The 25,295-nt window shown below is 40.8% G+C and overlaps 1 protein-coding gene across 7 annotated transcripts in view; it reads left to right on the top strand.

Moving 5' to 3' along the window:
• Positions 1 to 207: 207 nt before the first annotated feature.
• The window catches only part of meis2a (Meis homeobox 2a), a 73,692-nt gene continuing 48,604 nt past the window's right edge, over positions 208 to 25,295 (top strand). For 3 of the 7 annotated variants that reach the window (XM_048190365.1, XM_048190369.1, XM_048190368.1), the window contains exons 1-7: positions 208 to 924; positions 1,239 to 1,459; positions 1,936 to 2,077; positions 2,325 to 2,375; positions 2,794 to 2,844; positions 3,383 to 3,532; positions 13,672 to 13,828. In XM_048190365.1, coding sequence (XP_048046322.1) covers positions 913 to 924; positions 1,239 to 1,459; positions 1,936 to 2,077; positions 2,325 to 2,375; positions 2,794 to 2,844; positions 3,383 to 3,532; positions 13,672 to 13,828 — 784 coding nt within the window. In that variant the 5' untranslated portion in view covers positions 208 to 912. Of the gene's footprint in view, positions 925 to 953; positions 1,114 to 1,238; positions 1,460 to 1,935; positions 2,078 to 2,324; positions 2,376 to 2,793; positions 2,845 to 3,382; positions 3,533 to 13,671; positions 13,829 to 25,295 lie in introns of those variants that run through there. The other 4 variants (XM_048190370.1, XM_048190371.1, XM_048190372.1 and 1 more) reach the window with 3 other exon arrangements.

The raw sequence follows: 25,295 nt of genomic DNA on the forward strand, positions 1-25,295 counted from the left end.
AATAAGCATTTTTTGTGCAAGGGGATATGACACTCGATATCAGTTGTAGGCATTACACAAAAAAGTCGTGTTAAAATATTTTTTCTTTTGTGCAATAAAGATACTGTTTGAATGCTTATTCGACGTTTGGATGCCTGCCCATCGCGCGGTGTCTCATTTTCTCAGTGTATGTGAGTGGGATCTGCGGTGGCTCCCCCCTCGCGCACTGGACGCTCGCCTCTTGCGCAGGGTTTGGCGTGGAGCTCGTGCAGGACTGGCTGTGCTCAGCGCCACTTCCGGCTTCCGTCATTTCATTCTCCCGCCGATGCGCGCAGCTCAACTCACTGTGTTCTATAAGCGAGCGAGCGGCCGACCTGCCAACACTCACTGACACTCACTCATCTCAGACCGCGCAAGAGATCGCCGCATTTTTTTTAAAAAAAACTCTTCTCTTTTCCCTTTTTTTTTTTTTTTTTTATACAGTAGTAATAAAACAAGAAAGCGGACCGGAGGCATAAAGAAGACAGGGACTTGTGGGATGAAAACGGGGCTAAAAAGATTCATCCTCTCTTGAACATCATCACCAACCATCATTCATTCATTACCTTGACAACCTCTGGCTTTGATTGACAGCTGGAGTGGCAAAAAGCCATGAGACACGACAGTTTAGTTACATGCAGGTTGTTGATGGGCCGGCTGTAACCTTCAGTTTGGTGCTTGACTTTTTTTTCTTTCTTTTCTGGGGGGCAAAGAGGAAAAGAAGAATAATTGCAAAACTCTTCCCGATGCCTGCGCTCTTTCTCAGCCATACTGGAGAATAGGAGAATTCGGCAAGTTGCTTGAAAAAGGGATCTTTGGAGCGCATGAGTTTGTGAGCGGACTGGGAAATTAAATCTACGACACAGATCCAGAGGTTTATTGGAGCGCAGGCTGATGGCGCAAAGGGTAGGTTTAAAATCTCCAACACTCACCTCCACTAATACACTATCTATCACAGGCCTCGACTGTCGCCTCACGCGCAAAACTACTTCAGTCTGACGCACTTTGTTGGGAATATTCGCCGCGTCTCATCGCCCGAGCTCCGCTTTTAAAGACACGCTTTACTCGGGGAAGCACAACTTTACAATGTTTTTGGTAATTACGAGCAAATATGCCAGCAAACTTTAGTCTTGCGCGACGCCTTTCTTCTTCTTTTTTCACGCTATCGCTCTTTCTTCTGCAGCATTGTGTTTTATTGTGACTTTCTACTTCTCTTTCAGTACGATGAGTTGGCTCATTACGGCGGCATGGACGGGGTCGGTATGTACGGGGATCCTCACGCGCCTCGGCCGCTCCCGCAGGTCCATCATCTGAATCACGGACCGCCGCTCCACGCCAGCCAGCATTACGGCACACATGCCCCCCATCCCAATGTCATGCCCACCAGCATGGGCTCGGCTGTCAACGACGTGTTAAAGAGGGATAAAGATCAAATTTACGGGTGAGTTCCATATTAATATCGGATCCGTGAATTCCTTCGGGCGGCTTCTCTTTCCCGTAATAGTTTTTCCATAACTTTAATAATATTTCTTCTGTATAGGGTGCTTTGCCAGAATTGCTGGCACAATTTTAATCTACTTCACTTTGATTTGTACATTTATTTGTGGGCCTTTTTCTTACTTGGCACTTATTTTCTGCTCTTAAATTTATGACGGCAGCTTGCAGCTTTAATTTCACTTAAGTTCATAATCAGTACAAAACCCGACATGGTTGCCACTCTCGCACTTATTTTTTTCATAAATAATTACTCAACTGTAGTATCTGAATGTTTCAAATTTCTGCTTCACTTAAGCCGCCTTGTTTTCAGGACTCAAAGCCGAATTATTCCTCGAACTATTACACACTCTTCCTCGTATTATTCGTCGGTGAAATCTGAACCGAGCGCTCTGAAAGGTTCGTGTGTTGTTGTTCCTGCAGTCACCCTCTGTTTCCTCTACTGGCTCTGGTCTTTGAGAAGTGCGAGCTGGCCACATGCACTCCCCGCGAGCCCGGGGTGGCGGGAGGAGACGTGTGCTCCTCCGACTCCTTCAACGAGGACATCGCTGTCTTCGCCAAACAGGTCACTCACGACTCATCTACCCTTGTCCATACGTGTTGGAGACATTAAAATAAACAAAAATAGAAGCAATCGTCCATTTCATTTTAAGACCGCTAACAATATTTCCATCAATGCTTTTATATTTAACGAGTGTTTAACCAGATTAGTAACGATTGGAATTTTTATGCATCTTTAAAACACATTTATTAAATTGCTCCACATATTCTCATCGATTGCTATTAACCCCGGTTATTTGTTTGTGTTTTAGGTCCGCGCAGAAAAACCTTTATTTTCTTCAAATCCAGAATTGGATAATTTGGTAAGATAACACATCAGCACTGATTGTCTTCACAATAGCCGTGCAATCGAGATCTCTTAAATAAGTGTCACTCATTATTTGCTAGATTTTTTTGCTTTGGATATGGAGATAGTGCAAGTAAATACGAGGGGATTTGATGTGTGACAGGACTGTTTGAAGTGGAGAGTATTAGAGTTAAAAATCACTCATTATTGGGCTGATATCACCATCGACCCCTTAACACTTTACACAGGCCAATAATTCCACGTGCATTTTTTTTTTAAATATCCAAAATAATAGTTCTCGAGTACATCATTAACTCTTGAATTATTTCTTATTATTGGGATGTTTTTTGTTCACTACAAAATATTTTGTAACGAAAATTAAAATCAAAATGTAAAGAAGGAATACAGCTAACGACGTCCATTTCTCTTCACAGATGATACAAGCCATACAAGTATTACGGTTTCATCTTTTGGAGTTAGAAAAGGTAATTTTTATTGATTTGGATTGATTTACTCTTAGAAGTAATTTGGATGAATTTCCTGCGCTCATCACCAATCTGTGATTTTTATTTTTATTATCATTATTTTTTAATTAATTAAATTCAGATTTGGTACTTCTTGATGAAATAAAAAATAACGTTATTATTTGATCAAATTACCCCGAAAGTAATTTGTTATTAACACAATTGTATCAATTAATTATAATTCATATGATTGAATCCATATTCCGTAGATGTTTGTTCAAGCGGAAATTATGTGACAGAAATATTCTTACTTGTTTAAAATAAATGAACAATTTCACGGACAACTATAGTTTATGCGAAATGTTAACTAAGACTTTCGAATATTATTTGTTGTTCTCCAGCGTTTATTTTTGTCGATTAACTTGTTGCGTGGGTCTCTGGAGAATCATTTGCATTGCTACAATTTCTCTATTGTTTTCCTGCCTTTGCTCATAATGTCCTCTAATTGTGCTTATTTCTGGACCGGCTGTTGAAAGAGCTTTTCTTTCCTCTGCTCAAGGTGCACGAACTCTGCGACAATTTCTGCCATCGGTACATCAGTTGTTTGAAAGGAAAAATGCCCATAGATTTAGTAATTGATGAACGAGATGGCAGCTCAAAATCAGACCACGAGGAACTCTCGGGATCTTCAACTAACTTAGCCGATCATGTAAGTAACCGGATGGTTTAATTGTTTTTTGTCTGCACTGTATACCCTAAAATAGTAGGCTAATGTGAGTGATAAAATAGGCTATAAGTTGAGATGTCTTTAAATCAGCTTGAATGGTAAAATGGACTGTGCAGAAAGTTTTCAGCGATTCCTCTGAACTTGTGTATTGTGAGCAAACACGGCGTGTGTCTGACAATATCTCCATTATTTATATTTAACGCTAGTAGTTGGTGTCGCTTCTATTATGTTTTGTATTTCGGTATCATTCGGGCTGTTGCATTGTACATAATGATCTCGAATTGCAAATGACTGCTTTAAACAAATGAATAACTGAGACTTGGAGTTATAGTTTAGTAGACCGTTTTATGTGAGTATGAACACTATTTTGTTTAAAGTATTGCACAGTCAAGTTTATAATGTGCTTCCCCGTAATTTGCAAGGATGATGTTGTTGATTTGTTTAATTGCCTCTTATTGATTTCTGTTGTGGTTTGAGTCCGTTTTACAGGCCCCATGCTCCATTATTGTCAATTCAACGATGACTCAGAATCGTTATATTTAGAATGACATCGGCTTTGTTTAAACGCGTTGATTTCGGTGTTGTGAATGAAATGTTGGGGAAAAGAAAGTTTTCCGCGTCGTGTAGTTCATATCGAGCGTCCTGCAGTCGCGTGCATGTGTTGAGGATCGGGATATATAGAGCTCACAACAGCAGCAGATCAAGCCTGTTAAGAGTTAAAGCAGATTTGAGGCTTTTGAGCATATGTTGGGTTAATCTCAAACTATACGGAATTAAAGTCAATCTACTGAATTGATCGATTAAAAACCGGGGAAAAACACTCAAACAATCATTTAATTCCACATATAGGCCTACTTAACTCACTTCAAGTGTAAAAAATGCGTTTGAAAAAAAAAGACACGCTGTTGTTTCCATCTCTGCTGTTTGTTATTGGTTTCATTTTGATAATGACAAAATGAAAAATGAAAGTTCATTCGGAACACTGACCGTGGTTCGAAAATGCATCTAAGACTCTTTGGGTTCGAAATTCGAATTCCCTTTACGTCATTTTCTTTCGAGCGGTTTGTTGCCTAGAATTTCTATCGGCTTATCATTGAAAACATGATATCTTGCGCACGTTCTTACATGATTAACGCTATTGAGTTGCAGAGGATTTTGTAGCTGTGAGCTTTAATATCTATTCGACTGCTAGTGAAGGCTTATTTTTAGTCTATTTTATTGGCTGTGTGTGTGTAAATGTGTAAGTATATGAGTGCATTAGCTCGTGTGTGTAACAGAGATCTTTGTGTGTGTGTGTGTGTGTGTGTGTGTGTGTGTGTGTGTTGAGGTACACATTTGCATAGTGTGCACGAGCGGCTGTGTTTGTTAATGAGAATAAATGATTGCAGGCCTGTTGCTGCCTCACATACTTCATAAGCGACACACTGTCCTGATGTTCAGCTCAGCAGAAACGATTGCGATTATATTACAAATCTAAATAAATTACAAGGATTAGATTTCTTAAATTCATATGGGTCTTGCACTTTATTGTATGGCGTTTCTACCCCTTTTTGCATGTTTGAGGACAGCAGTTTGATAGCTGGATATGCAAATTTATTTAGGTAGTACCTATCTCATCCATTTTTTTGCTTTGATATGCATTTTTAATATATTTTGCCTGGGGCTACATCATTTGGTGAAAGTTGCTTTGCTGGGGATGAAGGACATGCCTTGTGCTCTCTCTCTCTCTCTCTCTCTCTCTCTCTCTGCTGCTGCTGCTGGCTGTGAATATGGCTTTACTATACTACATTTCTATGAGTGTAGTTTATAGTGCTGTCAGAGTATGCAAGGCCTTTGTCAGGATGTCCAGCCCTTTAAAAACATTCTGTTATAGAAATAAAATCAAAGCTTTGCTTAATGAATTTTTTAAAATGATAGAAATTATATCTGCCTGTTCTGACGGCTATATCTAGCTAATAATCTGTTAATAATTTGTACTAATTTACATTGTAATGAATTTCATCTTTGTGCATTTTCACATATGTGCACTTAAAAAAGTGCAGCACAGAACATGTTGAGCACTTTCTCTGTGTTTTTGACATTTGCCTCAATGCTGTCTGTCATCGTCAATATTGTGACATGTGCCTTTGGCACCTACATTTCTCCTAATTATTTGTGGCTGTCAGTAGTTTTTATGTTGATAATAAATAACTTACCGAAGCCACTAATGGAAATATATAAGACGCTTGTGTTTACATGCCATTTTTTAAAACACACATATTTCCCATGAATGTGTCGTGGTGATCTCTCTCTCAAATATATATATCTATATATATATATATATATATATATATATATATATATCGAGTGTCATAATATTATGGGCATTTGCATGTAATAAACTTAGTGAGCACTTTATAAATGAAGAATGTTTACTTGTCTGTAGCTTACAGGTCATCTAATCAGTGCATTGGTTTAGATCGTCCAGCCTATCTTAATGAAGCAGCACGTGTTCTGCTGTGGGACAGTGACGCTCTGCACGGATCAGATCTGTTTGATCAGGGTTTGACTGCTCACGTCTGGACACACGGTCACTTGTTGCTGTGCTTCTGTAGAGTTCGGCTTAGTGCTTCAGACGGATATGTGTGTGTGTGTGTGTGTGTGTGTGTGTTTGGGGTTTGTTCTCTTCAGAATGATTCGGATCGGTTTTAGTTTTCCAGTTTAATAAATTCATGGATTTCAAAATGGAATGTGACATCTTATTAACCTGCAGAAAAGGTTCTGTATTGAAGCTTAAAGTGTTCCGTCAGGTGGAGGGGTTCCATCATCGGATCATTTTATGGATTTAGTTTTAATTCATTTTTAAAAATTAATTTTTATGAATTAAACAGCTTGTAAACATATTTTACTCGTATAAATTACTCGTTAAATGTGAAAATATTATGCAATCATGTGAGACATTATATCCTTATATAGAACCTTTTGGCATAAAGGATTCTTTAAAATTGAGTCGAGAACTCTCACTGTAAAAAAGAATTATTGGTTTAACTTAAAAAAGTAAGTTACCTGGTTGCCTTAAAATTTTTAGTTAATTGAAATTAAAAGTTTGAGTTAATACAATGAAGACGGCTGGTTTAATCAACAGAAACTCAAAATATTGTGTTAACTGAACCACATTAATTATCTGAGTTGATCTGACAAAAGAAAAAAGATTGTGATAACAAATCAGGAAAATATTTTTTTTTACAGTGTAGAGTTCTACATAGAACCACAATGACCCTTTTTCTCTGAGTGTAATTACATAAAGATCTGTTTCTACCCATAAAATGAGTTTTGTAGGTGTATGCATGCGGTGGATTGGGTGATGTTAAATAATTTTTTTCAGAATATGATCTTCATATGACTGAGGTGTGTTTTTGCCCGCCTGTGTCATAAAGAACAGCATTAACAACATTCATTCACGTCTCTGTCAATTACTCGAGCTCAGCGAAGGCTCCTCTCTCAATTCTCGTCAGATAATTGGCAGTTTCGCTTTGAATAGTCATTCTGAGATGCTTCAGACCATCCCTTTAACATGTTTTGGGAGCAGTTGTGTAATTACATGTTAAATGCAGCAGAGCTGCGTGTGGAGCAGACGCACAGAAGGTCAGGGGCTGAAGATGCGCATGTGTCAGCATTCGCAGCCATTCCCGATCCGACATGCGTTTTTCTGCAAGTGCGTTGTATCTAGTGACGACTCTGAATGAAAGTTTGACGGGCAGGGCAGGTGTGTGTCAGCAAGTCGGCCGCTCTCCTAGCCGCTCCGTTCGCTATTGTGTCCGGCTTTTATATTAATTACATCTTGCATTATCAGCGTTGAGACTGTGACCCTGTGCGAGCAGTGAAAGGCGGCCCCCAGAGACCCAGCGACCCTCTATCTTATTCTTTATCTGCTCTATTGTGCCGCCGCTGTGTTTGTGGCCTGGTAACGGCGCTCTTTAACACAATTAGAGGAGAGCACGGAGCGGGCTGCGTTTGACTCCTAATTATCCGCAGCGATGGGGAATCGTCACATGCTCGCTGGGTGGGGTGGAGGCTCTCTCAGCCGTTTGGGTCACACGATGTCTCTCACTCGCTTTCTTTACAGCTTGTTTGAACTTTAATGGACTCTTGGGAGCCCTGACAACTGTTTTGTTGTGATGTGAGGCCTGAGAGAGAGAGAGGGAGAGAGCGAGAGGGCGGCTGCATTATTCATAAGTGGGAAAAGGGCTGTTGCTTTTTTGCTGCCGAGTGGCGTGAGGAAACTGGATATTAGCTGCAAACTCTGGAAAGATGCGGCTGTAGATCGCATGGATGTGTGCTGGTCTGCGTGAAACATGTAGCAGTCAGCACATATGGATCGCGGCCATGTTCGAGTGAGACTGTGTGTTTTTAGGCCCGTCTTGCGGTGGGCGTCTCAGCTACAGGAAACAGAACCCGGTCATTTTCATGGCTTGAGCTCATTCTCAGCATATGAAGCCTCAGCTGAACTACATTACACAGACGGCTGTTTTTCTGAAGACGTGCTGTAAAGGCTCTGATAGAACCAACATCGCTTTCACTGCAGTGATACCAAGCCTTTGTATGATCTACAACAGTATATTAATCTCAGACAAACACTGCTAAAATGATTTTTTGAAAAGTGTTAATATAACAAATGCTATTTCAGCATTGATTCTTGAGATCAGGGACAAAACATGTTTTAGAAGTTTTTATTATTTATTTAATAATATATTTCTTTTAAACTGATATATTTACATTTACATTCATTCACTTAATTTGTGTCAACTCTGTCAGACGCATTAAAAAGCATGTTATTTTAATTTGATCCATCCAACAACAGTGCAAAGTTTTCAATTATGTAATAATGGTGTTCAGTAAAGGAGCTATGTGAAAAAATAAATTCTCTAAAATTTTTCTTGAGTTAGGTTAGGGTTATTATAAACAATCCAGTTCCTAATTCTTTAATTCTCTACCTTCCTTTTAATTATACATATTACATTATACATATACAACTAATGTTCTTAGGTAAATCAGACATGATATCATGTAGTTCAGTTGATGTTTTAAAATTTTAACACAATGAATTGAAAAAAGAATAAGACATTTCTTCCTAAATTAACAAAAACCTTCACCTGACGGTGTTAAAAACTGACGGTGTTGACAAATACTGACAGAGTTGACAAAAACTGAAGGAGTTGACAAAAACTGACATAGTTGACAAAAACTGAAGGAGTTGACAAAAACTGACGGAGTTGACAAAAACTGAAGGAGTTGACAAAAACTGAAGGAGTTGACAAAAACTGACATAGTTGACAAAAACTGAAGGAGTTGACAAAACTGACGGAGTGACAAAAACTGAGGAGTTGACAAAAACTGAAGGACAAAAACTGAAGGAGTTGACAAAAACTGAAGGAGTTGACAAATACTGACGGAGTTGACAAAAACTGAAGGAGTTGACAAAAACTGACATAGTTGACAAAAACTGAAGGAGTTGACAGAAACTGATGGAGTTGACAAAAACTGATGGAGTTGACAAAAACTGAAGGAGTTGACAAAAACTGACATAGTTGACAAAAACTGAAGGAGTTGACAAATACTGACGGAGTTGACAAAAACTGAAGGAGTTGACAAAAACTGACATAGTTGAACAAAAACTGAAGGAGTTGACAAAAACTGACGGAGTTGACAAAAACTGATAGTTGACAAAAACTGACGGAGTTGACAAAAACTGACGGAGTTGACAAATATGGAGTTGACTGACAGACAAATACTGTTGACAAATACTGATGGAGTTGACAAATACTGACGGAGTTGACAAATACTGACGGAGTTGACAAAAACTGAAGGAGTTGGCAAATACTGACGGAGTTGACAAAATCTGACGGAGTTGACAAAATCTGACATAGTTGACAAAATCTGACATAGTTGACAAAAACTGACGGAGTTGACAAATACTGACGGAGTTGACAAATACTGACGGAGTTGACAAAAACTGAAGGAGTTGGCAAAATCTGACGGAGTTGACAAAATCTGACATAGTTGACAAAAACTGACGGAGTTGACAAATACTGACGGAGTTGACAAAAACTGACGGAGTTGACAAATACTGACGGAGTTGACAAATACTGACGGAGTTGACAAAAACTGAAGGAGTTGGCAAATACTGACGGAGTTGACAAAATCTGACGGTGTTGACAAAATCTGACGGAGTTGACAAAATCTGACGGTGTTGACAAAATCTGACGGAGTTGACAAAAACTGACGGTGTTGACAAATACTGACGGAGTTGACAAATACTGACATAGTTGACAAAAACTGAAGGAGTTGACAAAAACTGACATAGTTGACAAAAACTGAAGGAGTTGACAAATACTGAAGGAGTTGACAAAAACTGACATAGTTGACAAAAACTGAAGGAGTTGACAAATACTGACAGAGTTGACAAAAACTGAAGGAGTTGGCAAATACTGACGGAGTTGACAAAATCTGACGGTGTTGACAAAATCTGACGGTGTTGACAAAATCTGACGGAGTTGACAATATCTGACGGTGTTGACAAAATCTGACGGAGTTGACAAAAACTGAAGGAGTTGACAAAAACTGACGGTGTTGACAAATACTGACGGAGTTGACAAATACTGACATTGTTGACAAAAACTGAAGGAGTTGACAAAAACTGACATAGTTGACAAAAACTGAAGGAGTTGACAAATACTGAAGGAGTTGACAAAAACTGACGATGTTGACAGATACTGACGTAGTTTACAAATACTGAAGGAGTTGGCAAATACTGACGGTGTTGGCAAATACTGACGGAGTTGACAAAAACTGACGAAGTTGGCAAAAACTGACATAGTTGACAAATACTGACGGAGTTGACAGATACTGACGTAGTTGACAAATACTGACGGAGTTAACAAAAACTGACGGAGTTGACAAAAACTGACATAGTTGACAGATACTGACGGAGTTAACAAAAACTGACGTAGTTGACAAATACTGACGTTGTTGACAAAAACTGAAGGAGTTGACAAATACTGATGGAGTTGACAAAAACTGACGATGTTGACAGATACTGACGAAGTTGACAAAAACTGACATAGTTGACAAAAACTGAAGGAGTTGACAAAAACTGACATAGTTGACAGATACTGACGTAGTTGACAAATACTGACGGAGTTGACAAAAACTGACGGAGTTGACAAAAACTGACATAGTTGACAAATACTGACGTAGTTGACAAAAACTGAAGGAGTTGACAAAAACTGATGGATTTGACAAATACTGGTGGTGTTGACCAAATATACAGTTTGTAAATAGAATCATGAAACAACATTAGAAGAATTCCCCATATGCAAAATAACATATTAAATCACATTATATAGACTTTTTGAGAGCACTTGTCAACCATCAGACATTAAACCTGATGGAGTTGACGTCTGATGGACGGATTTTTTGTATAAAATATAAAAAAAATAAACTTCCAGGCCTATGTGTTCTACTGTGAGAACCACAATGAGCAGGAAAAAGGAAAGGGGTCCTCAGAGTTAAAGATGACCATGACATTGCCTGATTTATTTAGATTTATAAAAAAATCTTGACGGAGTTGATGCAAAGTGATAGCCATTTTTTATGAAAAATATAATTCAAGACTTACTTTTTGTATTGTTTGATATATTATGTATCTTTGCCTTTCAATTTAAATGTATAATTTTGAATTTGTTGCATTTTAAACACTTTGTTTGGTAATTTTACATTGTGACCTCATGATGCTCTCAGATGACACGCTAAATTACACGTGGTTTCCAAGTATAGAGCATGTATTTAATTAATACTAACAAAATTATTTAAAGATAAAAGCAATTAATGTCCTGAGTGTCCAGATTTCCTTTAGATGTAACTTTTTAAGCATTTTTATTTTGACAAATTTATTTATCTTTTAGAATAAAGAGGGCTTTTGTGTAGGACATGTTTTTTCCCTTATCTCAAGAATCAGTGTCAGTCTTCCTGCTTCAAAATTACACATTTAATTCAATTTAACCTTCTTTGTAATTGATTGTAAAATTTACTAGCAATTGCTTGAGTGCAAGTTGTTTCTATAGCATTTCAGTGTACAGCATTATGGTTGTATGGTTGAATGATATAATAGTTTGATATAATATGAAAACACTGCAGATTGTTCCAATGTTAGAAACCAGCAGCTCAAGTGTATTTTCACCCGTATTTTCCCTGATTGTTTCAGTCTGATCTGAACAGTTTAGGCAGCACATTTCAGTGCAGATTGTTTTATGACTTAGTCCCAATGTGATGCAGCTTCACAAAGAGTCTGTTATTGAAGGACGGAGCAGATGAAACTAGATTTAGAATAAGCATTCTTATTTTGCATCCAGACTTGACTAACATAATACTGTAATTTATAATAATGCATTAACAGCACACACACACACCGCTGTCTGAGACTCATCTTAAGAACACTTCAGTCTGTGTGTGTGTGTGTGTGTTGCCGCACATACTCGATTGCTCTCAGATTAAGACTTGAGCTTTGTCTCTAATGAGCTTAAAGCAAATGCTGGCTGTGTTTCTGCAGATATTTGCGGCTGTGTTTGTGTCTGTGGTGTGTGTGAGTTTAATGCGTTTGTTTGGTCGGGACTCTGTTGCATCAGACGCATGGTTCACGCTTGTGACTGACACTGTAAAACATGGCAACCTGCAATTGTTACCTTAAAGAACTATTTCTACCTGATTTAAGCTAAAAAAATCAGGTAGAAAAAAAAAAAAAAAACTATTATTATTTTTAAACTAGTTATTTTAGGTGTGTTTTAGGTTCAATGTCAGGTCTCACATTGAGCGTGTGTTTGTGTATCTAGTGGGATTGTAAAGTCTTTTTCTTGCTGGAGTGGCAAAGGAAATTCCTCCTCTTGCTCGTCTATGTGTAATGCAGATAAAGCTCTTCCTGTACAGTACAAATCCTGTTTCCCTGCGGCCCGATCGGACCCCGAGAAACCTCAGGAAGGGTGAGGAGGAGATGCCCTCGTACACATGACAAACTGCCCTCAGAGTGTGTGTGTGTGTGTGTGTGTGTCAGATTAGATAGTGTTTGTTGTTTGTGACAGTGTAAATGATTAATTGCTGCTCAAGACACAGAGGTTGAGTTCCAAACTCATGTGACTTTATTTCTTCTGAACAAAACGTTATGCAGATTGTCTGTTTTGAAAGTTGCTCTTTTCCGTATAATGAAGTGAATGAGGAAGGATGCTGTTGAGCTCTAAAAACAACATCTTAACAGTCGTCTATACAACTCGTACTCTATATTTCCAGTCATTCGTGAGCAGCGTTCATTCATTGATAGTCTTTCTAGACAGCTGATTTTCATTCACTCAGACATTCTGCTAAACATCTGTGTTTCACAAAAGATATGAAGGTGAATAAATGATGACAACAGATGTATTGTTGTTGTGTTTGTTGCATTCAGGGTTCAGTGAGATGGTTGTGCTTGATGACACTGTCGTATTGTTTATATCATTGCAAAATGTAAACTATATTATTGCCCAGCTCTTTATATAAAGTTGAATATAGAAATATATCTAACTTTATATAGTATAACTCACATAAACTGTTTGATTGTTTATATCATCACAATTTTAAACTATATTATTGTCCAGCTCTAATCTGATAAATACAACTATAAAGTATGAAGATATTAAGATATTATAAACACTATAACATCATGATTTTCTGTAAACACTGTCTATTGTGAAAGTGCGATACAAATAAACTTTGACTGGTATTTAGATGTTCATCTGAGTCTTTACAGTCTTAAAAATAAAGGTTATATATTGGCATCTATGAAATCTCTCCATTGCACAAAAGGTGGAAAAGGTTCTTTAGATCATTAAAATGTTCTTCACACTAAGAAAAAATAGTTCTATAACTAGAAAAAAAAAGCAGTTTAAGAACTGATCACTGACAGGTTCTTTGACGAACCCAAAATGCTTCTTCTGTGGCATCACTGCAAAAAAAAAAAAAAAAACCTTTTGGAAACTTGTTGTTGAATGGTGAAGGGCTTTTTGATCTGTGTTTACTGCACATTCACGAGTCCTCTCTTTCTCTTTGTGCTGTGGATGGGGAACGTGGATGGATGGATCCGCTCTGGCCGTCTCCAGAATCCAGCATCCTGGAGAGATCACGACGACGCCACGTCCACACACTCGGCCGGCACGCCGGGACCCTCCAGCGGAGGACACGCATCGCAGAGCGGAGACAACAGCAGCGAACAAGGTGAGTCTGAATCCTGTGACGTCACGTAATCGTATCAGATATGACATAAACACTTACTGCACATGCAGCCCTGACAGTGTGAACATGTGTGCGCGCACGTGTGTGTGTGTGTGTAAAGGTCTAACCAACATTAGTAAAACCTCACTATGGGGGCCAGCCAGCAGTCACCATGAGGAAAACACATTAATAAATATACCAAAATTAATCAAAATGTAAAAATTTTCTGTGAGAGTCAGATTTAAGAGAAGGGTTTAAGCTCATTCACATGAAGAACGATAACTATATTAGCCTCCACACCAGCAGACAATAACAATCTGTTTATTATAAGCCCTGCGGTTTTGTCATCTGTTGCTTTAAATGCTCAAGCTTCTTTAAAGTTGCATGGATTGTGATTGGCTGTCAATGTTTTTATTGTTTATCAGCTAGAGAAAAAATGGTTCCGATAGTGATTATAATGATATCGTTCTACTTTTGTCTTTTTCATTGTAGCTGTGGTATGGACTTCACTATTATCATAGAATTACAACGATTATTAAAACTTTATAGTTATCGTCTTTGGTGTGAACACGTCTTTAGGGGTTGGAGATACAAAATATTAGCTCAGTATACAAATATCCTATATAGAAAGTATAAAAGTATAAAAATATATACTCTACTAATGATATACTAATGTATAATGTAATGTAATATAAAAATATTATATAATATAATGTGTCATCCAGGGGCATCATTAGACCCTTTTTACTTGGGCACGAGTAAAATATTACTGAAAAATGTTTATGTGTCACTGAAAATTACCATATACTGACCTGAGAATCAAGGTCAGCAATCGTATAATGTGTGTTTTCTATCAGCTGTTTAGATTCATGAAGGACTCACTCTCATGATCTAACCGGTCAAACGGGTTTGCAAAAAGGTCTCAAATTTTCAGTTCTGTTTGATTCATCAGGACGGTTCACACATGAATCAATTTGCAGTGATTTCTTACACTGAAATAGTACTGGGATAAGACAGAAAACAAAAAAAAGCGCTGGATAAGCGCTGGATTACTTACAATCAATTGTTGGGAACAAAACTTGTTCTCTGTCGTTTGTCATCGACGACTCAGCACTTTAGTGCATGTAGCTTGTGAATGACTCTATACTACAAGTAAAGACAATATTATATCCATTTATATCCAAAACAGTATTTTAAAAAGTATCCAAATATGGGCACACTTTTTTTGATGGGGGTGCCCCAGTACTGATGAAAGGCCAGAAGCACCTTTGGTATCATCCAATGTGCATCTGTTTATAATGAAGCTGAGGAGAGAGAGAAGAAAGTGTTATTGATCAGGCTGAAGTTATAAGTACCAGTGAGCTGTTCTCCTCACTGCAGTCATCGACTCTCTCACACTGGATCCAGTAACGGCCGGTCGATATGGGCTAACACACTTACGGTACGGCACAGAACTGCCTAGAAGTGATCCGGTCAAGCTCCAGCCCAAACCAAACACAGGAGAGAGAGACAGGCAGAAACTGAGACAGGCCAGAGAGAAGAGAGAGACAGTGCAGGTGCTTTGGCAATAATTTTCAATGCTTTGGCAATACTTTGTAACAATTGTCATGCCAATAAAGCACACAGTCCAGAACGAAGACGGAACAGAGAGAGTGAGACAGAACAGAGAGTGATATGAAACAGAGAGAGTGAGACAGGACAAAGAGAGTGAGACAGGACAGAGAGAAGAGCGAGACAAAACAGAGAGAGTGAGATGGAACAGAGAGTGAGACAGAACAGAGAGAGTGAGACAGGACACAGAGTTAGACAGGACAGAGAGAAGAGCGAGACGGAACATAGAGTGAGACGGAACAGAGTGAGACGGAACAGAGAGTGAGACGGAACAGAGAGTGAGACGGAACAGAGTGTGGGATGGAACAGAGAGTGACGGAACAGAGTGTGAGACGGAATAGAGAGTGAGACGGAACAGAGTGTGAGACGGAACAGAGTGAGACGGAACAGAGTGTGAGACAGAACAGAGAGTGAGACGGAACAGAGTGAGACGGAACAGAGTGAGATGGAACAGAGAGTGAGACGGAACAGAGTATGAGACAGAACATAGAGTGAGATGGAACAGAGTGAGACGGAGCAGAGAGTGAGACGGAACAGAGTATGAGACAGATCATAGAGTAAGACGGAACATAGACAGAGATGGAACAGAGAGTGAGATGGAACGGAGAGTGAGACGGAACAGAGTGAGACGGAACAGAGTATGAGACAGATCATAGAGTAAGACGGAACATAGACAGAGATGGAACAGAGAGTGAGATGGAACGGAGAGTGAGACGGAACAGAGTGAGATGGAACAGAGTGAGACAGAACATAGAGTAAGACGGAACATAGACAGAGATGGAACAGAGAGTGAGATGGAACAGAGTGTGAGATGGAACAGAGTGATACGGAACAGAGAGTGAGATGGAACAGAGTGAGACGGAACAGAGAGTGAGACGGAACAGAGAGTGAGACGGAACAGAGTGTGGGATGGAACAGAGAGTGACGGAACAGAGTGTGAGACGGAATAGAGAGTGAGACGGAACAGAGTGTGAGACGGAACAGAGAGTGAGACGGAACGGAGTGAGACGGAACAGAGTGTGAGACAGAACAGAGAGTGAGACGGAACAGAGTGAGACGGAACAGAGAGTGAGACAAAAATCCTGTTGAAATTTTCCACCTCGAATTCTGCAAAAATATCCTGGGTCTTCACAGAAATGCCCCTAGTCTGGGTTGCAGGGCAGAACTGGGCAGATTCCCTCTCTTATTCTGAAATCCAGAAGAGAGCAGCGAAGTTCTGGTTTCATCTGTCAGACTCACAGGCAGATGCCTACCATCACTGTGCTCTTTCATACAGGGCAGGACACCCAGAGAATGACCCCTTGCACTATTTAGTAGAAACACACCAACTAAATTCAAAAATTCAATTCAAACTCTCAAAAATTAAAGAAATAGGTCAAAGAACCCAGGAAAAATACACCCATGATTGGCAGATCAAAGCAGCACAAATAAACAAATTAAAATACTTTCACAAAATAAAGACAGATTATCAATTGGCACCTTACTTAATAAAAATTAAAGAATATCGTCAGAGAAAGCTCCTGGCGAAGTATCGTCTGAGCGACCACAGCCTGTACATAGAGACGGGCCGACACAAACAGAGCTGGAGAGCCAAAGAACTCAGACTCTGTTCAAACTGCTCCGATGGAGTCGTGGAAGATGAACTACATTTCCTTACACAGTGCAGCAAATATAATAATATTAGAGAAACATATTTCACCCAAATTGGTCAAATTCTACCTGAATTCCAACAAGCAAGCCACATTGAGAAACTTTGTTATATTTTAGGAGAGAAAGAGAAGTGTGTCCACCTGGCAGCAGAGTATGTGTCCTCCTGTCATATTATGAGGGACAAAGAATAATCCCTCTCCTTTCATTTTTTTTTCTTTTTCTTTTCAATCTCATTACTGCTCTCTGTATTTACCATGTTTTTTTTTTTTTAACCACTTGTTAAATTATATGATAACATATACAATATAGCCATGCATGAATATATATATTTCTTTTTTCTCTTCTTCCTTTTATTTTATTTAATTATCAATCTGTACCTGTATAACCTATTACATGTTTATTGCTTTGGCAACATTGTATCATAACACAGTCATGCCAATAAAGCCCAATTGAATTGAATTGAATTGAATTGAGTGAGACGGAACAGAGTATGAGACAGAACATAGAGTGAGATGGAACAGAGTGAGACGGAACAGAGAGTGAGACGGAACAGAGTATGAGACAGATCATAGAGTAAGACGGAACATAGATAGAGATGGAACAGAGAGTGAGATGGAACGGAGAGTGAGACGGAACAGAGTGAGACGGAACAGAGAGTGAGACGGAACAGAGTATGAGACAGAACATAGAATGAGATGGAACAGAGTGAGACGGAACAGAGTGAGACGGAACAGAGAGTGAGACGGAACAGAGTATGAGACAGATCATAGAGTAAGACGGAACATAGACAGAGATGGAACAGAGAGTGAGATGGAACGGAGAGTGAGACGGAACAGAGTGAGACGGAACAGAGTGAGACGGAACAGAGTGAGACAGAACATAGAGTAAGACGGAACATAGACAGAGATGGAACAGAGAGTGAGATGGAACGGAGTGTGAGATGGAATGGAGAGTGAGATGGAACAGAGTGATACGGAACAGAGAGTGAGATGGAACAGAGTGTGAGATGGAACAGAGAGTGAGATGGAACAGAGAGAGTGAGACAGGTCAGAAAGTGCGACCGGACAGCTGACGAGGGGCAGAGACGTGGTTCTTTGGTGCAGTAATGCAGTTGTCCTGCAGAGCGCAGTGACCTTTCACCCCAGCCAGCAGAACAGACGCCTCATTTCTCACATTCTTGCAATTATGTTCACGCTTGAAGCGCTTGTTCACTCTCAACACCCGCTCCACACACACACAAGACAGGACAAGTGTGAGTTCCTAAAAGAGAGTTTTCAGGCTGGAAAGTCTGTGAGAGAGACAGGTAACAAACTCTCTAACAACAATGCATTCTTGTGCTAGTTAGTGAAACGCTGTCAGCTGTCTTATGCAATATTGTTAAAATATACGCATGTGTGTGTGTGTGTGTGTGTGTGTGTGTGTGTATCTGTATGTGTTTCTCTATACTTTTGAGGGTCAGATGTTGAAAAATGTCTTCACAACTGTAGTGAAATATGAGGAAATTTGAAGAAATGCTCACTGTTTGGAGACTTATTGATCAGTCCAGTTATGTTCTGCTTTAAATCTGATAAGTGTTTTTTTTAAATTCACAGTAACATTTAAAACAAATTTATTGTGAAATGCTTTATTGTGATTCATTAGTCTGCATCAGTCTTTTAGTAGTAACAAAAAGGACCAGTGTTTAAATCTCTTATTTGCCTTAAATTCTCATACAAGTCATTACAACACAGGTTTATTATCGTTAACTAAAACAAAAACTGGAACTATAAAATAAATTTTCATAACATCAAAATAAAATAGACATTAAATAAATTAAATCAAATCAAATATTGAAAAATGGCAAAATTTCTCATACAAGGTACTAAAACAAAACTAAAAACAATATAGAAATATAAAATGACAAAAATCAAAATGAAAACAACAAAATAAATATTAAATAAATTCAAAATATTAACAAAAACTAAATAGTATATCAATAATACTAATATATACTAATAAACACTAATAAATGTGCTAGACAACACTAGAAATACAATATATCTAGATCTAAATCTGGAGTATTTAGACGTTATAGACACAACAGTATGATTGTCTGCAAGGATGTTTTGAAGTTATGTGTATTGTGAAAGTAAATTGGACTTGATATCAGACATCACAGAAAAGTTCATCCGTCTCTGTCTGTGTGAAATCACTCCTAACAGATGACAGCAGCGTGTCTGTCCAGTGTTAATGAGTTAATGAAGCTGTCAGTCCATCATATATCTTTACACACATGAGTGTGTTCAGTGTCATCAGGTCAAACAGACTCTTTCTGTTCAACATCAGTTCCTCCTGCTGGAAACAGCTGAGAGATTTCATTTAACTGGCTGCAGTGAGCAGGAATCTTCTGCCCTTTTCCAGAGCATTTTTTTTTTTTTTTTTTTGGAAAATAAAATATCAGTTGTGGCCCTCAGGCAATGAGACCCTACATACACACACACACACACACACACACACACACACACACACACACACACACACACACACACATACACACACAAGTGAGGTTTGGGGTTTTTGTGTTGAGTTGTTATGGCAGGTCTGGACCTACTGAGATGTCAGACTTTATTCTCTTCTGTAATGTTAAAGTTTATGCCGGAAAGAGACAGAAAGACAAAAAAGTAAAAGTTAAGCAGCATTGTAAGCAGCACAGTGACGTGGTCATTATTAAAATCTGCTGGTGACAGATGCAGACAAACAAGAAGTGCAGTAAAACTCACAGAAGTGAGGAGAAGTGAGATGAATGAATGCAAGGGAATACCTCCCATGCCTGCTCAATTCTAGCAGCTTGATTTGTACCGAGCTGGCCCTTTAAACGACGCCGCTGCTGCACTGAGTGTTTTTTGGCCCCTTGTTTTAGCATGCTGTGCCTGAGGGGGTCAGCCAAGAAGTCACCCTTAAGAGGTGATAATCCCATCACACTAGTCTCCAGCGCTGTTTTCCCCGGATGGCGTGAGCGGTTCTACTCTCATGAGAGTCTGACCCTTGTTTCTGTGCTGGCGAGGGGTTACTGAGGCCAGTGCTGTCTAAAGCAGTGCTTCTCAACCGGTGGGTCGTGACCCAAAAAAGTGTCTCGGGTCTGTTCTGATGGGACCCAGACAAAACAATGATAGATGAACATTAGAATAGCACATTTTTGTTAACTCATTGTCGAGAAGCACTCCTGCGGGACACTCACAGCCAGACCCAACTGCTCATTTTGCCTATTGAAGGTGTGCTTATTTCAGCATTAACCTCTTCTCCTGCAGTATCTGTCCCCTCTCCCCATTGTGTTTGTCAGACGGGCCTTACGCCCCTCCGCTCCCTAATCCCTCCCGCCCCCTCCCTCCAAACACCCAGAATGCTCGTGAAGGGCTAACGTTTGGCGGTGTGGTCTCTCAAGCGCGTCACAGCGCCGATGCCCTACAGGTATCTCTCGAACGAGTGGGCGGACGAGAAAGAGATGCTGCCTTCCCAAGCACGGCTAACGTATTTATGCAAATCTTTTTGGGCATTATTGCAGATAAGCTCATTTTATAGTCTGATTTCCGCTCCCTCGTGTGCCATAATGAGTCGTCGAGCATGGGGGAGCGTGTCGGCGAAGAGCACCAGTCCGTCCGTCCGTCTGTCCGTGTGCCCATCCTGACGTTCTGTTTGAGGAGATGGGGATGGAGGGGTTTGACGGCGGTTAGTGCTATTAGCTCTTGTTATTGGAGGCAGCCGTCTAATAATTTCTAATTACCCTAAGGAGGTATTAGGAGTGTTAGTCAGCAAGGATAATTTCTTATTTGCACGCCTGGAGCGGTGAGCTCTCTAGAAGAACGGAGGCTAATGTGCAACAAAACAAATCAACGTGCCACGCAGGGCTGCGGGCTTCAGGGAGGAGGCCGAGATAACGCTCATTATGCATCATGATAATTCATTTAGAATGTTATCAATTTCAGAATGGAGCTTGTACTCACGCACACATAAGCCATTAAAAAAAGATGAGGAAATGAGGCTGCTGTTCAAACTCTGCCTCCTGGTCTGTTCAGGTAGCTCCAATTACACGCTTCCCATGTTTTAAGGCTGTTGAATGTTAAATGCTGCCTCCTCTTTTCATTTACTCTGATCCTATACACCCTGGAAACATATTTCATAGTGAAACACGAAATAAAATGTAAGACAGGACTAAGAATTGTGTGGGTTTTTCATACCAGAGTTTGCGGCCAATTGTGGAGGACTCAGTTGTGAACCATAACTGACCTAGGTGATCATTTCAGAGGCGAAAGATGATGAAGACAGATCTTTTTGCACTGATGAATACCAGGAGCATGAATTAAGGACCTAGAGTTAATTTAACTTTCTCACTCCAGAGACACATGTTCCCATTTGGTTTGTTCTTGGTTTTAATTGTTGCTACACAGCAATACTCATCTTTCTCTTCATGAAGTCATATCATGCCCACTGTTTCCTCTTTTTCTCCTTGAAAGCATCTTTCCCTGTCCTCTCAGCCTAGAATGACTTAATCTCTTGAAACAATTGGAGGAAGTTTAAGGAGAGACCGTTTAGATGTCTGAAATGAAATACCAAACAATGGCATCTCGCGATAGCAACCGATTTTCCACATTCGACATCCTCCAGTGGAAAAGCTTTAGTAGTCATGAGGGAAAACACAAGAGTAGACAAAGCACAAAACCAAACAAGACAAAAAAAACATGTTGTGTTTAGCGGTGTTGCGGGGTCAGGCCTGCATTGTGTGTTTCTCGCTGGGCCGCGGTCCTCAGACAACAGACTGTCTGCGGGAGACATCTGTGAATCCGACCTGCCGACCCTCAGAAGCGCTCTGAAGTGAGGGAATGCTGCCTTTAGCCCTCACACGGCCCGCAGGACAAACTCCAGCGCTATTAAGAAACAGAGAGAGAGACAGAACAAGAGGGAGACAGGCAGAGCCGGCCGAAGCGCGTCAGAACGGTTTTGTTTCTTCCTCAAAGGCCTTGCGGTCTGCGTTCCTCCTCAGATGCCCATGAGATCATTTTCCTTCTTTATGAGTAAAGAGCAGCTTGGTGCAGGAGAGGTTACGCTGGCCTGATGAGGAGCCACTGTTCACAGCACCTGCTGTTGGGTGGGCCGGCGTCCAAGCGCATCGTTGTGCGGTAAATGAGTCACGTTCCCTGCAGTTCTGGAGGCTAGAGCGACCTTTGGCTGGAGATCTTTGCCGTCTTGTCTCGGTTCGTCTCCCGCTCCGTCGGGCCGCTTACGCCTCGCTGGGGTCTCTGGGTCAGAGCGCAGTCCGCTTCCACCGACTTCGCCTCTTTCCTCGATGCGTGCAACACGTGCATTACGGTGAAGAGAGAAGCTGTTGTTTCTCTCTCTTTCTCGCTGCCTTTGATTTTCCTGATGGTTGAAGTCGTTGCCTCCGCTCAGGAGCTTTAGGGGAATGGCTGCATCTGCTGTTGAGGTTTTACAGGAAGAGAAAATTGAAAAATCAATAAAAAGCCAAAAAAGAGTGAGACAGAAAAAAATACACAGAGGGCGAAAAGCAAAGCAGATAACAGCTTTGAAGAAGCAGACAGACATAAGGCTGTTCATAGATTTGAGACGTGTTTTTGGACTAATTCAGGGGCAAAGGACAATGAATTCATTTAAAAACGGTAGTATAGGCATGCCACACCTACATCAGGCAACCATTTTCCAAAATGTCTTTGTTTTGTAAAAACCAATGGAGCACTCAAGTGATGTAAGACAATGACTTATAGAAACGCCATGGATGCCAGAGTGGCTGTAATCTGAACCTGCTGCTGGGAAACATTAGTTAGGAATGAGCATGTTCCGATATGGTTTGAATGCAGAGCTGTTAAGTCCCTCGAATGTGAATAAATTAGCCATGAATTTCACCTGAATTCACCCTACTCCAATGGAATGAGTTTCTGAGTTTACCTAAAACACAAGAGACAGTCGATAGAAAACTCATCACCGACTGATTAACAGAAGCCTCTCTCTCTCCGTTAATGCAGTTCTGCTCATTATTTTTACATTTGTGGAAGAGTGCTTGAACACAGGGAATGTCTGTGGGAAGGACAACGGGCCGCGGTTATTGACTTGTAAAGGAGCTGGTAGAAGTGTCTGGATAAGACGCAAGCTTCTCCTGCTCTTGTAAAGCAGTATCTGATTTCTCTGCTAGTTGGGTCCCCAGAGGGGCCGCTGGGCTGATGGGAGATCACAGCTGCTGCAGAGCAGAACGCACACGTGAACTCTGGAGGTGTTCCCTACATGGTGAACTGTGTCTCTGAACTATGTTCAGAGGACTCTCGTTCTGGATCCGTTTGCTTACAGCATCTGAATAGATATTAATATGAATATGCACAATTTTTCAGTCACAATCCAGTCACTGGGATGTATTGAGTTGCTACGTCTACCAATAGTTGGCAATGCCCAGCCCTGGACAGCGGTGCAGCAACCCGACAGCTGCAGCCAACAGATCGCTGACTAATTTATGAGTGCAAACTGCACGTGTGCATGCGAGAGAGAATCAGAGGAAGTTTTCATTGACTCTGCAATGAGGTAGCCCAGGCCCATGGGGGGGGGGGGGGGGGGGGGCTCTTCACAGTTTGAACTTCATCAGGGGCTGCGCTTAATCAATACACTATCGGAAAAAGAATTAATTACCAAAGCAGAATAAAACAGCTGCATTTTAAACGGAGGCTTCATCAATGCTTTAATCTCCTGCTTTCAGCTCAGGTGCCCTGAGGAATCGCTCTGACCGCGTGTAATGAGGAACTCAGGGACTTTATGCCCCACACACCCCTTTCTCTCTCTCACACACACATCCTAAACTGTATCTCCATCTGTTTAAAACCCCTCCGCCCATGCAGCGTCCCCTCTGCCGCATTCCCTTCCCACCAAATTCCAGTCTTCCCAGGGATGAGGAAGGGTATTAATGTGGAAATCTCTGCTGTAGGGCCGCTGGAGAGAGGCACACATTCCTAAAGTGAAAGGGACTGAACTGTCGCCCGTCCACGGCCCGCACCATCACCGACACCCCCCGCCCCAACCTTGAGCACTCCTCCAAACTGCATTTCAAGTAGGGTTGAGAAGGGGTTATGGGTGATGAATTGGGTTTTTAGTGAGCTCATTAGGAAGCCAAACAGAGTCAGAACGCAGCGGAACAGAGTGGGGCCGGGGCGCAGCAATCAGTTCTGCTTGCTTTGTTCTGTGCCTCCAGGACATTTGTGAGCGAAAGTTCAGGGCAGACGGCTGATGAGAGAGGCCTGCCGAACAGAGCCCGTGATCTGATGGTTGACTTGTTGGTGTAGAAGCTTTAATTCGTCTGCCTTTTCGTGTCTCGCGTCCTAATAGCCACGGTGTGCCCTCGTAAGCCCGGCGTCTGATGCCCGGCTCTAGCATGTGTAATAACTCCAAGTTGTCTGCCGAGTCTGTGTTTGTCTGAAGGGCAATTGAGGGTGGAGAATCTCCATAAATACAGGTTCTGTGTGCTCATGTGTAGAATCGGACCCTCTGCCTTCAGAGCAGGACTTTGATTCCCTCTCTGGAGATTAAGTCTATTCCAGCACAGCTTTGTCTTTCTCTCTGCTCGTGTTCACAGGCCATAGAAATCCTGTTTTGGTGAAAATTGATGTAATTTGCTGTAGTAATTATCTTAGTAATTAACTCTCTAATGACTGCGGTGTGAAACTCCTTCAGTGGCTCTCATGTGCGCAGTCATTATTTGCTCTCCATCGTAATACAAGCTTCAGAGTGTGATGATACTGACTGGAGAGAGAGAGAATAGACTTGGATGCACCTCAATAACCTCTGGGGCCAATTATTGTAATTTGATTTGGACGACAGGCTGCAGGAAGAGCGTGGGGTTGGTGGGCCGTGTAGCGTGTGTTGGGGTGTGTTTAGGAGCAGTTGGAGTGTGCTTGGGGTGTAATGGGTGTGGACAAAACTTCTTTTTTTCTCTCCATCTAAAGGAACATCTCATTGTTTCTGGACTGCAGATGCTCCCTCACATGCTCATCAATATCAGTCCTTGCTCGTAGCGACAGTAAACCAGTCTTTCTGCCCTGCATCCGTACATGTTTTTGCATTAGAGTTGAATTAGTTGTCCTTACAGCATAGGTTCACGTGCAGCTTCCTTTAAACTGTCTCTCGGGATGTTGTTTCCCTGTGATTGTCTTTCACATGGGCCAGAAGCTCAGAGATGCAG

This window comes from Megalobrama amblycephala, linkage group LG5 (genome assembly GCF_018812025.1).
Source record: "Megalobrama amblycephala isolate DHTTF-2021 linkage group LG5, ASM1881202v1, whole genome shotgun sequence".
Classification (NCBI taxonomy): domain Eukaryota; kingdom Metazoa; phylum Chordata; class Actinopteri; order Cypriniformes; family Xenocyprididae; genus Megalobrama; species Megalobrama amblycephala.